The sequence below is a fragment of the Panulirus ornatus genome, chromosome 15 (assembly GCF_036320965.1).
Source record: "Panulirus ornatus isolate Po-2019 chromosome 15, ASM3632096v1, whole genome shotgun sequence".
In the NCBI taxonomy this organism is placed as follows: domain Eukaryota; kingdom Metazoa; phylum Arthropoda; class Malacostraca; order Decapoda; family Palinuridae; genus Panulirus; species Panulirus ornatus.
Window position 1 is genome coordinate 21209569 of NC_092238.1, and position 15554 is coordinate 21225122.

General features: G+C 39.7%; 1 protein-coding gene across 4 annotated transcripts in view; it reads right to left on the minus strand.

Moving 5' to 3' along the window:
• Window positions 1-15554, minus strand: part of LOC139753743 (uncharacterized) — a 264930-nt gene that overhangs the window by 205076 nt on the left and 44300 nt on the right. For all 4 annotated transcript variants that reach the window (XM_071670543.1, XM_071670541.1, XM_071670544.1 and 1 more), the window contains exons 2-3: window positions 2309-2374; window positions 2005-2172 (exon numbers count right to left, since the gene is read on the minus strand). In XM_071670543.1, the coding sequence (XP_071526644.1) occupies window positions 2005-2172; window positions 2309-2374 (234 nt within the window). The remainder of the gene's footprint in view (window positions 1-2004; window positions 2173-2308; window positions 2375-15554) is intronic.

Genomic DNA, 15554 nt, shown 5'->3' on the forward strand with positions numbered 1-15554 from the left:
TCAGACTGGGGTGTCTAAATGTGTGTGGATGTAACCAAGATGTGAACAAAGGAGAGATAGGTAGTATGTTTGAGGAAAGGAACCTGGATGTTTTGGCTCTTAGTGAAACGAAGCTCAAGGGTAAGGGGAAGAGTGGTTTGGGAATATTAAATGTAAATCAAATAAATGAATGAAATACAGGTACTTATACACCTGCTCAGGACTGAGGTGCTCATCAGCTATGAGTTTTGCAAATTCAACCACATACTTGGCAGCTCCTTCGTAGTTTGCAGACTGCTTTTCTCCAAACACTTTATTCATGGAAATTCCATGACACTTCTTGAATCTTTGAAGCCATCCTTCACTATAGTCATGCTCATGTTGTAACTTAAATTCTTTATAGAATTTAGCCTAGTCCATTACATGCTACCTGACAAGTCCACTCCATCACTCCGACAATATCAAAACCATTTCATCATCACTCGATCGTGCTCAGTACTCTAACAATCTTTTATAGTTTTTCTAACCATCATTTGCTTCTTGGAATCGCTGTCTGCATAGAATTTCAATATTTTCTCCCTTTGCTTCTTTATATCATAAACAGTTGATGAACCAATACTGTAGATGTCACACAGCTTATGCACCGAAACACCACAGTCCATTTTTTCAACAGTTCTACTTTATCTTGGATTGATATGGACTGGTGTTTACGTTTGACACCACAACTGACACTCTCATAAGTCTTAGAAGCCATAGTTAGGGTTAAATTTAAGCAAAATAAGCTAAGAATCTCACAGAATTGCAGTATCACCACCAATAAGTGCAGTGTAAATAATGTAAATAAGCGCGCTCTACACAAAACGCCATTTCAAGTTCTCTCGCGTAATTTTGTCCGGACTAAAGGAGATGCCAAACCATTAGTTGCCAGAAATTCGGTGATGTACCTGTACAATATTCTGACTTACTGAATAAATGAAAAACTTACATTTCAAATCCCAATATTGCAATATTTTGCATATTTGAATCTATGAAAACTAATAATGCAAATCCATAAACAGAATTAAAGTTCTCAATTCACCCAAACTTTGCCCTTATACCTCAGATGGTCTCCTGCTACCCTAAAACCATTCAATCCACTCAACTACATCTTTTCTGTTTGTCTTCTCACATTCACTTTTGTTTTCACTTGCTCATAATGCCTTGATCCATATCCTCAGCTGAAGTAGTTCCCTACCCAGGTGGTACCAACCCTCCAGTGGACATTCATGGAATTGTGTCAGATGGTAAACACTAGGGAAGCTCAGAAAATTTCAATGTGCCAGATTCAAAAATATGAAAAAGAGTACAGGAGCATGAATGGTCTCCAGAATATCTTTGTATCAGCTTTCCATCACTTAACTCAATGCAACATTGGACTGACAGCTCAGTAGCCATAGATGTCTTGCTGCCCTATATACTTAAATTTTTTTCAAAATGAATTATGCCTGTGTAATGTTGTAAATGTTTAAAATATACTCAAATTCTCCACTTTGCTTTCAATGAAAGTCTGTTAACAATGTGATCAAATGGAAATTAACATCTTGGAGAAGACAATGGATCAGGGCTGCCAATACTTAGGAACACCAAATTCAGCCCCTGATGCCACTAGCTGACAGTCTAGTTTTGCAATGCAGTCAATGTTTCCCTTATTGCTATTTTTTCAAATTCTGAAACAAACATCAGCATGTACAGTATTTTTGGAATGTCCCCACACATGATGAATTATAAAAGGGTTTTCAACAAATGGCATTCTTGATGTAATATATATTTCAATTTCAATGAGGGTGACAGCAGTCATACTAGTTCCTTGAAATGGGGTGGTGGGTTGAGAAAGGTTGGGAACCACTGCTTTACTAGATAAGTTCTTCTTACATTTTCCATGAAACAAGCATCTACCTTTAAAAAATTATGTTTACTATAAACAAGTTTGAACACTTTACAATATACTTAAGCACTGATTCATCCTAAACGTTACCATGTACTCACTGTTCAAATTCAGCGCAAGGATTGTCTGCAAGCCAAAGACTCTTGAGCTTCGGAAGCTGACGAAGATACAGAACTTCATTGATGTCAGTGATGTTGTTTTTACGAATATATAACTCTTGAAGATTAGGACAATACTGAAAGTCTGCTAACGTGGAAATGCGGTTCACACTGAAAAGAAATACTCCATTAACAAACTTCCAGATATGCTTCCTAATATATCACAATGTAAACAATGCAAAAAATTACAAGAGCAACAATGAAATGCAATGTAATTGATTTCATTAAGGCACAAAGACTAACTCACCTTAAAGAGAGAACTTCTACATTTTGCAACTTTCTCACAACAGAAACATCTGACAGCTCACTGCCCCTGAGAAGACAAATAAAAATCACCATCACACTAAACCCACAGTTCTTTTTAGGGTTCTAACAGATTCAAGGCTGATCTCCACACAGGAACAGGGAAATGATAGATTCCTTAGAAGCTAGAATGTCCTTGACAAGACTGTACTCATACCTGTCCACTGACATTAATACAGCTTCACCAAATGTGACTTCTCACTTGCAATGTAACCACTTGCTGGTGGATTCTGGTAATACCAGTAAATACATATCAATCTACAGGTACATGTGCTAGGGTTGGCAAGAAATCCACTTAAAAAAAAGAACGTAAAGTTTTTTTGCATGTTTTTTCTTTATAAACCTCTTTCCCTCCCCCTTTAAAATTGAAAACTGTGTTTTACATATCTATCTAACATATCTCTTATGCTTGTTCCCTCCCAGAACTCCCATCAAGAAGATGGCCACAGCAAAAGTCTCTACTTATCCCTGTCCTTACATGCCTCCCTCACACACCATTTCAAGCATTTTTGCACCATTTCTCTCCCTTTAGTATCTTCGAATCTATTCCCCGACATAACTCATGGACTTCCTCTAACACCAACCCTTTTAATCATACTATCATACAATCTCTGTCTTGCATTCTTTCCACATGCCCAAACCACTTCAAAGTACATATTACATTTCACCCACTCCATATTTCATTCCCTACCATACAAAATCTCTCATAAACCACCTCAATGCTCTCTTCATCTCATCTAGTCATACCACATGCTCCACTGAAATAGCTCATTTCCACAGTCTGCGATTCATTCCACGTTCATGTTTCAGCACCATAAGTCAGGGTCAAGAGGACTATGCTGTCCCTTGATCCTTTTTCCACTTCCATACTTACAGCTCTACCCTACATTATTCTATCAAGGGACTCTATGACTCCTCTACACTATAATGCTCTGTCCAACCATATCACCAAACTTACCCAAAGTAGCTCCTAAATACTTAATACTGTCACCCCTTCCAGCCAGTCTTTCTTCCCTCATATCTGTAACATGGTCTGGTACACTTTCTTCTCTTGCTCTACAGGGTTTTGCAAAATTTACACTTTCACTCTATTTCGTTTCAAACGCCAATTCTACTTTTTACTTGCATTTACCTTCAATCAGCTACACTTACACAAATCATAAAACACTTACAACTTTCTGCAACTCCTCTTCACTCACAAAAAATGAAACAGTATCATCTGCAAACAGGCTTATCACTAGCCACCCTACCTCACCACCACATGCCACCTCTGCAACCCCTTTCCCTAGTTCTGCTTTTTGCTTTCATCTCTCTTATCACCCCATCCACTTTGACTTGCTTTTTGCTTTCATCTCTCTTATTACTCCATCCATTTTTATATCAAAAGACCACAGTGACATCACACAGCCCTACCTCATTCCCAAGATATACCAAAACTTCTGCCCAACTCTACTTCCAATCTTACACATGCATTTGCTATTCTATAGAAGGCTTTTACACCATTCAACAGTTGTCCCCCTATCCCATATATCCTTTACACATCCCATAAAGCATTCCACTCAATTCTGTCATGCTTTCTCCAGATTCATAAAAGCTGAACAGAGCTTCTTACTATTTGCCAGATACTTTTCCACGATCATTGTTCCCTCAATAATCTGATCCACTCATCCCCTACCTTCTTCAAAACCCCCTTGCTCCTCACTTATTCTACATTCAGTCATCTATCACTCTATCAATAAGCGTTTTTGCATACACTTTTTGTGGTATACTTAACAGACTTATTCCCCTATAATACCTACACATATCCTTAGCATCTTCTACTTTAAATAAAATAGCTGTTACCAGATCTTCATGAACAACCTTCTGCTACCATGCCAATTTATATATCAAATGCATCTACTCTATCACAATTTCTCCTAGATACTTCAACATTTCAGTCATAATCCCATCCACTCGAGGTGCCTTTCTTACCTTCATCCTCATTATTGCCCTTTTCACCTCCCTTCTCACTACAGGTCCATGCACTTGTAACCATTTTCTTCCATCCTCCATATCAGCGCATGTAACAACTGCTGCCTCATCCTCTCCCACATTCATCAGTTCTTCAAAATACTCTTTCTATCTTCCTTTCACTTCCTCCTTTTGATTCAGAAATTCCCCTTCCTTACTTCTCACATTTATATTTCCACTCTTACATTCACCTCTTTCCAGCCTATTTCCACTCTTACATGAACCTCTTTCCACCCTTTTACCTGAAGAACATTATATATTGGTGTATTGGTTGCACCAAGTGGGGGAGAACATATTAAAAACATATAATTTAGAGCAATGTTTCTTATCATATAAAACTTTAATTAGCATGGAGAGCTATGAAGCTCAGGGAAAATGTAGAGTAAAAAAATGCATAACTGACAAAATATGTTAAGAACCTATGAAGCAGAATTTATGAAAACCTCATTCAACGTTGCCTTGCAGTCAATATATACCTTAATTTCTATACCAAATAAAAATATGTGGTTTCAGAAGTGGTAGAGGATGTGTGGATCAAATGTTTGCCTTGAAGAATGTATGTGAGAAATACTTAGAAAAGCAAATGGATTTGTATGTAGCATTTATGGATCTGGAGAAGGCATATGATAGAGTTGATAGAGATGATCTGTGGAAGGTACTAGGAATATATGGTGTGGGAGGCAAGTTGTTAGAAGCAGTGAAAAGTTTTTATCGAGGATGTAAGGCATGTGTACGTGTAGGAAGAGAGGAAAGTGATTGGTTCTCACTGAATGTAGGTTTGCGGCCAGTGAATGTAGGTTTGCGGCAGGGGTGTCTGATGTCTCAATGGTTGTTTAATTTGTTTATGGATGGGGTTGTTAGGAAGGTGAATGCAAGAGTTTTGGAAAGAGGGGCAAGTATGAAGTCTGTTGGGGATGAGAGAGCTTGGGAAGTGAGTCAGTTGTTGTTCGCTGATGATACAGCGCTGGTGGCTGATTCATGTAAGAAACTGCAGAAGCTGGTGACTGAGTTTGGTAAAGTGTGTGAAAGAAGAAAGTTAAGAGTAAATGTGAATAAGAGCAAAGTTATTAGGTACAGTAGGGTTGAGGGTCAAGTCAATTGGGAGGTAAGTTTGAATGGAGAAAAACTGGAGGAAGTAAAGTGTTTTAGATATCTGGGTGTGGATCTGGCAGCGGATAGAACCATGGAAGCAAAAGTGAATCATAGGGTGGGGGAGGGGGTGAAAATCCTGGGAGCCTTGAAGAATGTGTGGAAGTCGAGAACATTATCTCCGAAAGCAAAAATAGCTATGTTTGAAGGAATAGTGGTTCCAATAATGATGTATGGTCGCGAGGCATGGGCTATGGATAGAGTTGTGCGCAGGAGGGAGGATGTGCTGGAAATGAGATGTTTGAGGACAATATGTGGTGTGAGGTGGTTTGATCGAGTAAGTAATGTAAGGGTAAGAGAGAGGTGTGGAAATAAAAAGAGTGTGGTTGAGAGAGCAGAAGAGGGTGTTTTGAAATGGTTTGGGCACACGGAGATAATGAGTGGGGAAAGATTGGCCAACAGGATATATGTGTCAGAGGTGGAGGGAACGAGGAGAAGTGGGAGACCAAATTGGAGGTGGAAAGATGGTGTGAAAAAGATTTTGAGTGATCGGGGCCTGAACATTCAGGAGGGTGAAAGGCGGGCAAGGAATAGAGTGAATTGGATAGATGTGGTATACCGGGGTCGATGTGCTGTCAATGGAGTGAATCAGGGCATGTGAAGCATCTGGGGTAAACCATGGAAAGTTGTGTGGGGCCTGGATGTGGAAAGGGAGCTGTGGTTTCGGGCATTATTGCATGATAGCTAGAGACTGAGTGTGAACAAATGGGGCCTTTGTTGTCTTTTCCTAGCGCTACATGAGGGGGGAGGGGGATGTTATTCCATGTGTGGCGAGGTGGCAATGGGAATGAATAAAGGCAGACAGTGTGAACTGTGTGCATGTGTATATATGTATGTGTCTGTGTGTGTATATATATGTGTTCATTGAGATGTATGGGTATGTATATTTCCGTGTGTGGACGTGTATGTATATACATGGGTATGGGGGTGGGTTGGGCCATTTCTTTCGTCTGTTTCCTTGCGCTACCTCGCAAAATCATGAGACAGCGACAAAGCAAAATAAACAAATAAATAAATAAAAATATGTAATAGTGCCATGGTCTGCATTTACCCACAGTTCCTCGGTATTATGTGTATTTACATATAATACGAAAAAGGATACCAATGATAACTATTTTATTAATGCATATACTTTGCTAAGTATCCTATAGGAACAAACAAGAATAACACTTATATAGTTGGACTAATATATAAAAATTTCAGGGTTAATATGGGTTGCTATGTACAGTCAAGTGAGGTATCCAAAGGCTCTGTTCATAACGAGAACTGTTTCAGCTACTTTTACATTCACTTAGCACTAATGTTCTCTTATCTTCAAAGCCCTACTTTCATTTCTATGCACAGATGGAATCCACCAATAAATGCATTCTGATGATGCAGCCTCACAGAGCACACAAGGATAACACTCTCATTCTGTATTAAAACTCTAACATCATAATTCAAGATAAATCTACTTAGTTAAGGGAATTTAGGTGAAGTTTTCATGCAGTCTATTGATTCATTGATGTCTTTAACCCAAAAATTTCTTGAGGTTCACAGCGTCTCCATTGTTCAACTATTACTGTAAAATATATCATACTCCACCATTCTTGTTCTGCTCTTTGGAGGCTAAACAATTACCGAAAAACAATAACATTTATATTCACTTGCTAAGAGAGCAGCACAACTAAAGTGGTATTTTACCATGATTATAATGAAAACAGTAGCTAAAGAATTACACTCTAACAACAGATCTTCAAAAGCAGGGTTCAAATGTTATCCTTAAACATGTGAAGCGTCTGGGGTAAACCATGGAAAGTGTGTGGGGCCTGGATGTGAAAAGGGAGCTGTGGTTTTGGTGCATTATTACATGACAGCTAGAGACTGAGTGTGAACAAATGGGGCCTTTGGTGTCTTTTCCTAGCGCTACCTCGCACACATGAGGGAGGAGGGGGTTGTTATTCCATGTGTGGCGGGGTGGCGATGGGAACAAATAGAGGCAGACAGTATGAATTATGTACATGTGTATATATGTATATGTCCATGTGTGTATATATATGTGTACATTGAGATGTATAGGTATGTATATTTGCGTGTGTGGACGTGTATGTATATACATGTGTATGTGGGCGGGTTGGGCCATTCTTTCGTCTGTTTCCTTGCACTACCTCGCTAACGCAGGAGACAGCGAAAAAAGCAAAATAAATAAAAATAAATATTAATGATGTAAACAAATTCAGAGGTAAGCCCTCTCTTCCAGCAACTCCCACTGGATATTACCAAGTCACAGATCAGATGAGAACTTTCATTCCATTATTCCTACTAAACAGTCAAATTTTCAAGTAAAACTTAAGATTCATCTTTTGGCACATCTGAACATATATGTGTGAGAAATCTGATTTAACAAAACCTAGAAAACAATGGGATGGCAATCTTTAGGTGATCCAAATCTTGATAACTAAGTACAACTTAGCTTCTAAACAAAGAAAAATCAGTAAATGTAGTAATTTCAGTGGCACAAGAAAATATAACTAACAAATTCTCTTTGAATGCACACTCATTTACTTTGCTGACCACAAGAAAGCACTAATTAAGGCACATAGCCCAAGAAAATGTTAAGTGAGATTTTAAATTCTACTCACTTCATTTCTCTTTGTTCTATATAAGTTAACTCTACATTTTACCTAATCTCATGGTCAATTCTGGAGGTATCATAGTTCTTAAATCATAACTCGGCTACAGTTTGTAACTTTTTGATATTCATAAATTCATGACATCACATGTACTCAGTAAAACTAACACTGTCATAAAAGTACAACAATAGGTAAAGTTCCAGTCTGTGAGCAACAAATACTGAATCTTAAGCAACTGGATAAAAAGCATATCAGCAGACACCTTATTCTAGTAAAATGCCTGTTTAGGCATGCACCAAAACTAAGTCTGGGAAATGACTACTTATGTTTTTGATTCACAGTACAGTGCATTATGATTAAAGATACCTGCAGACGACCATTCTATCATATATTTCAGTTTTATCAAACACAGATGAAGGTTATGAAGGAGATAGAAACTGTGGGGTAAAATAAATAAAAAGTATTTGCTGCTTAAAACTCTACTGTATATAGACTTCAGATTATGTTTCAAGTATGATTATGTCAGTGAGCGATAGCAAACATACAGTTCCATACTGCTGAACAAAACACACATTCATTCCTGTGTTTGGGTTCTCTGCTGTTCACCTCCACAATGTATACATGTTGAAAAAATATATCTTATTCATGTTCCATTAACTAATTGTTATATGTTTAAGTATTTTACAAAGATTCAATATTTGAATCAAATCATAGTCTACAATCCAATTTTTTTTCATAATTTTGCATTTCTAATACTTTCGTTAATTTTGTATCCCCTCCTTGTATTTCAACTTTCTACAAGGGGAAACAGAAGTTGGACTCGTGCGGGGAGTGCTCATCCTCCTCGAAGGCTCAGATTGGGGTGTCTGAATGTGTCTGGATGTAACCAAAATGAGAAAAAGGAGAGATAGGTAGTATTTTTGAGGTAAGGAACCTGGATGTTTTGGCTCTGAGTGAAACGAAGCTCAACGGTAAAGGGGAAGAGTGGTTTGGGAATGTCTTGGGAGTAAAGTCAGGGGTTGGTGAGAGGACAATAGCAGAGGAAGGAGTAGCACTACTCCTGAAGCAGGAGTTGTGGGAGTATGTGATAGAGTAAGTAAACTCTAGATTGATATGGGTAAAACTGGGTGGATGGAGAGAGATGGGTGATTACTGGTGCCTATGCACCTGGTCATAAGAAAGATCATAAGAGACAAGTGTTATGGGAGCAGGTGAGTGAGTGTGTTAGCAGCTTTGATGCATGAGACCAAGTAACAGTGATGGGTGATTTGAATGCAGTTGAAGGTATAATTGGTGTACATGGGGTGTTCAGTGTTGTAAATGGAAATGGTGAAGAGCTTGTAGATTTGTGTGCTGAAAAACAAATGGTGATTGGGAATACCTGGTTGAAAAAAAGATATATACATAAGTATATATGTATGTAAGTAGGAGAGATGGCCAGACAGCATTATTGGATTACGTGTTAATTGACAGGCGTTTGAAAGAGAGACTTTTGGATGTTAATGTGCTGAGAGGGGCAACTGGAGGGATGTCTGACCACTACCTTGTGGAGGCAAAGGTGAAGATTTGTAGAGGTTTTCAGAAAAGAAAGGAGAAAGTTGGTTTAAAGAGAGTGGTGAGAGTAAGTGAGCTTGGAAAGGAGACTTGTGTGAGGAAGTACCAAAAGAGATTAAGTACAGAATGGAAAAAGTAGAGAGCAAATGATGTAAGGGGAGTAGGGGAGGAATGGGGTGTATTTAGGGAAGCAGTGATGGCTTGCACAAAAGATGCCTGTGGCATGAGAAAGGTGGGAGGTGGGCAGATTAGAAAGGGTAGTGAGTGGAGGGATGAAGAAGTAAGATTGTTAGTGAAAGAGAAGAGAGACATTTGGACACTTTTTGCAGGGAAATAGTGCAAATGACTGGGAGATGTATAAAAGAAAGAGGCAAGAGGTCAAGAAAAAGGTGCAAGAAGTGAAAAACAGGGCAAATGAGAGTTGGGGCGAGAGAGTATTGTTAAACTTTAGGGAGGATAAAAAGATATTTTGGAAGGAGGTAAATAAAGTGCTTAAGACATGAGAACAAAGGGTATATCGGTGAAGGGGGATAATGGAGAGGCACTAACAAGAAGTGGTGAAGTGAGGAGATGGAGTGAGTATTTGAAGGTTTGTTGAATGTGTTTGATAATAGAGTGGCAGATAAAGGGTGTTTTGGTCGAGGTGGTGTGTAAAGTGAGAGGGTATTATAGAATGGTTTGGTAAACAGAGAAGAGGTAGTGAAAGCTTTGAGAAAGACGAAAGCTGGCAGGTTTGGACAGTATTGCAGTGGAATTTATTGAAAAAGGGGGTGACTGTGATGTTGACTGGTTGGTGAGAATACTCAATGTATGTGTGGTTCATGGTGAAGTGCCTGAGGATTAGCAAAATACATGCAAAGTGCCACTGTATAAAGGCGAACGGGATAAAGGTGAGTGTTCATATTACAGAGGTATAAGTTGGTAAAAGTTTGTTGAGTATTCCTGGGAAATTATATGGGAGGGTATTGATTCAGAGGGTGAAGGCATGTACAGAGCAAAAGATTTGGGAAGAGCAGTGTGGTTTCAGAAGTGGTAAAGGATATGTGGATCAGGTGTTTGCTTTCAAGAATGTATGTGAGAAATACTTAGAAAAAAGATGGATTTGTATGTAGCATTTATGGATCTGGGGAAGGCATATGGTAAAGTGGATAGAGATGCTCTGTGGAAGGTATTAAGAGTATATGGTGTGGAAGGCAAGTTGCTAGAAGAAGTGAAAAGCTTTTATTGAGGATGTTAGGCATGTGTATGAGTAAGAAGAGAGAAAAGTGATCAGTTCCCGGTGAATGTTGGTTTGCGGAAGGGGTGCGTGATGTCTCCATGGTTGTTTAACTTGTTTATGGATGGGGTTGTTAAGGAAATGAATGCAACAGTTTTGGAAAGAGGGGCAAGTATGCAGTCTGCTTTGGATGAGAGGGCTTGGGAAGTAAGTCAGTTGTTGTTCGCTGATGATACAGCGCTGGTGGCTGATTCGGGTGAAAAACTGCAGAAGCTGGTGACTAAGTTTGGTAAAGTGTGTGACAGAAGAAAGCTGAGGGTAAATGTCAATATAAGCAAGGTTATTAGATTCAGTAGGGCTCAAGGACAAGAAAATTGTGAGTTAAGTTTGAATGGAGAAAAACTAGAGGAAGTGAAGTTTTTTAGATATCTGGGAATGGGTTTAGCAGCGGATGGAACCATGGAAACGGAAGCAAGGCACAAAGTGGGGGAGGGGGCGAAGGCTCTGGGAGCATTGAAGAACGTGGGGAAGGTGAGAACGTTATCTCTAACAGCAAAAATGGGTATGCTTAAAGGAATAGTGGTTCCAACAATGTTATATGGTTATGAGACATGGGCTGCAGATAGGGTTGTTTGGAGGAGGGCAGATGTGTTGCATATGAGATGTTTGAGGACAATATATGGTGTGAGGTGGTTTGATCGATTAAGTAACTAAGGGGTAAGAGAGATGTGTGGTAATAAAATGGGTGTGGTTGAGAGAGCACAAGAGGGTGTATTGAAATGCTTTGTTCACATGGAGAGAATAAGTGAGGAAAGATTGACAAAGAGGATATATATGTCAGAGGTGGAGGGAACAAGAAGTGGGAGACCAAATTGGAGGTGGAAGGATGGAGTGAAAAAGATTTTGAGGAATCTGGGCCTGAACATGCACGAGGGTGAAAGGCGCGTAAGGAATAGAGTGAACTGGAACGAAGTGGTATACTGGGGTTAACATTCAGTTAGTAGATTGAACCAGGGCATGTGAAGCATAATAAGTATGTATTCATTTATATTCAATTACTATACTTTGTCGCTGTCTCCCACGTTAGAGAGGTAGCTCAAAGAAACAGACAAAAGAATGGCCTAACCCACCCACATACACATGTATATACATACACGTTCACACACACACATATGCATACCTACACATTTCAACGTATACATATACATACATATATACACATGTAAATAATTCATAATCGCTGCCTTTATTCATTCAAGTCGCTATCCTGCCACACATGAAATGACAACCCCCTTCCCCCTCATGTGAACGAGGTAGCGCTAGGAAAAGACAACACATGCCACATTCGTTCACAATCAGTCTCTAGCTCTCATGTATAATGCACTGAAACCACAGCTCCCTTTCCACATCCTGGCCCCACAAAACTTTCAATGGTTTACCTCAGACACTTCACATGCCCTGGTTCAATCCACTGACAGTACATCAACCCCGGTATACCACATCATTACAATTCACTCTATTCTCTGCATGCCTTTCACCCTCCTGGAAGTTCAGACTCCAATCACTCAACATCTTTTTCACTCCATCTTTCCACCTCAAATTTGGTCTCCCACTTCACCTCGTTCCCTCCAACACATATATCCTATCTCAATTTTTCATCATTCAATCTCTCCATGTGACTAAACCATTTCAATACACCGTCTTCTGTTCTCTCAACCACACTCTTTTCATTACCACACATCTCTCTTACCCTTTCATTACTTACTCAATCAAACCACCTCACACCACATATTGTCCTTAAACATCTCATTTCCAACAAATCCCCTCTCTTCTGCACAACCCTATCTATAGCCCATGCCTCACAACCATACAACATTGTTGGAACCACTATTCCTTCAAACATACCCATTTTTCCTCTCAGAGATAACGTTCTTGCCTTCCACACATTCTTCAACGCCCCCAGAACCTTTGCCTCTTCCCCCCCACCCTGTGACTCACTTCCGCTTCCATGTTTCAATCCACTGCCAAATCCACTCCCAGATATCTAAAACACTTCACTTCCTACAGTTTTTCTCCATTCAAACTTACCTCCCAATTTACTTGTCCCTCAGCCCCATTGAACCTAATAACCTTGCTCTTATTCACATTTACTCTCAGTTTTCTTCTTTCACACACTTTACCAAACTCAGTCACCAACTTCAGCAGCTTCTCACTTGCATCACCCACCAGCACCGTATCATCAGCAAACAACAATTGACTCACTTCCCAACCCCTCTCATCCACAACAGACTGTGTACTTGCCCTGTCTCCAAAACACCTCCCTATCAACCCCATCCATAAACAAATTAAACAACCATGGAGACATCACACACCACTGCTACAAACCGACATTCACTAGGAACCACTCACTTTCCTCTCTTCCTACTTGTACACAAGCCTTACATCCTTGATAAAAACTTTTCACTGATTCTAGCAACTTGTCTCTCACACTATATACTCTTAATACCATCCACAGAGCATCTCTATCAACTCTATCATATGCCTTCTCCAGATCCATAAATGCTACATACAAATCAATCTGCTTTTCTAAGTATTTCTCACATACATTCTTCACAGCAAACACCTGATCCACACATCCTATACTACTTCTGAAACCCTGCTGCTCCTCCTAATCTGTCGCTCTGCACATGCCTTGACCCTCTCGATCAATACCCTCCCATATAACTTCCTAGGAATACTCAACAAACTTATACCTCTGTAGTTTAAACACTCACCTTTATCCCCTTTGCCTTTGTACAATGGCACTATACATATATTCCCACAATCCTCAGGCACTTCACAATGAACCATACATACATTGAATATCCTCACCAACAAGCCAACAACACAGTCAACCTCTTTTTTAATAAATTCAACGGTAATACCATCCAAACCCGCAGCCTTGCCGGCTTTCATCTTCCGCAGTGCTTTCACCACCTATTCTCTGTTTACCAAATCATTCTCCCTGACCCCTCTCACTTCACACACCATCTCAAACCAAAAAACCCTATACTCTATCATCACACACATTCAAGAAATCTTCAAAATACTCACTCCATCTCTCTCTCACTTCACTACTACTAGTTATTACCTCCCATTGGCCCCCTTCACTGGTTTCCATTTATTCTCTTGTCTTACGCAAATTATTTACCTCCTTCCGAAACATCTTTTTATTCTCCCTAAAAGTTAATGTTCAGTGTTGCAAATGGAAATGGTGAAGAGCTCATAGATTTGTGCGCTGAAAAAGGGCTGGTGATTGGGAATACCTGGCTAAAAAAGAGAGTTATAAATAAGTATATGTATGTAAGTAGGACAGATGGCCAAAGAGCATTATTTGATTATGTGTTAATTGATAGGTGCGTGAAAGAGAAATTCTTGGATGTTAATGTGCTGAGAGGTGCAACTGGACAGATGTCTGATCATCATCTTGTGGAGGCGAAGGTGAAGATTTGAAGAGATTTTCAGAAATGAAGAGAGAATGGTGGGGTGAAGAGAGTGGTGAGAGGAAGGGAGCTTGGGAAGGAGACTTGTCTGAGGAAGTACCAGGAGAGACTGAGTACAGAATGGAAAAAGGTGAGAACAAAGGAGGTAAGGGGAGTGGGGGAGGAATGGAATGTATTTAGGGAAGCAGTGATGGCTTGCGCAAAAGATGCTTGTGGCATGAGAAATGTGGGAGGTGGGCAGATTAGAAAGGGTAGTGAGTGGTGGGATGAAGAAGTAAGATTATTAGTGAAAGAGAAGAGAGAGGCATTTGGACAATTTTTGCAGGGATAGAATGCAAATGACTGGGAGATGTATCAAAGAAAGAGGCAGGAGGTCAAGACAAAGGTGCAAGAGGCAAAAAAGAGGGCAAATGAGAGTTGGGGTGAGAGAGTATCATTAAACTTTGAGGAAATAAAAAGATGTTTTGGAAGGAGGTAAATAAAGTGCGTAAGACATGGGAACAAATGGGAAGATCAGTGAAGGGAGGTAATGGGGAGGTGATAACAAGTAGTGGTGATGTGAGAAGGAGATGGAGTGAATATTTTGAAGGTTTGTTGAATGTGTTTGATGATAGAGTGGCAGATATAGAGTGTTTTGGTCGAGGTGGTGTGCAATGTGAGAGGGTTAGGGATAATGATCTGGTGAACAGAGAAGAGGTAGTAAAAGCTTTGCAGAAGATGAAAGCCAGTGAGGCAGCAGATTTGAATGGTATTGCTGTGAAATTTATTAAAAAATGGGGTGACTGTGTTGTTGACTGGTTGGTAAGGTTATTTAATGTACGTATGACTCATGGTAAGGTGCCTGAGGATTGGCGGAATGCTTGCATAGTGCCATTGTACAAAAGCAAAGGGGATAAAGGTGAGTGCTCAAATTACAGAGGTATAAGTTTGTTGAGTATTCCTGGGAAATTACATGGGAGGGTATTGATTGAGAGGGTGAAGGCATGTACAGAGCATCAGATTGAGGAAGAGCAGTGTGTTTCAGAAGTGGTAGAGGATGTGTGGATCAGGTGTTTGCTTTGAAGAATGTATGTGAGAAAAGCAAATGGATTTGTATGTAGCATTTATGGATCTGGTGAAGGCATATGATAGAGTTGATAGATGGTATTAAGAATATATGGTGTGGAA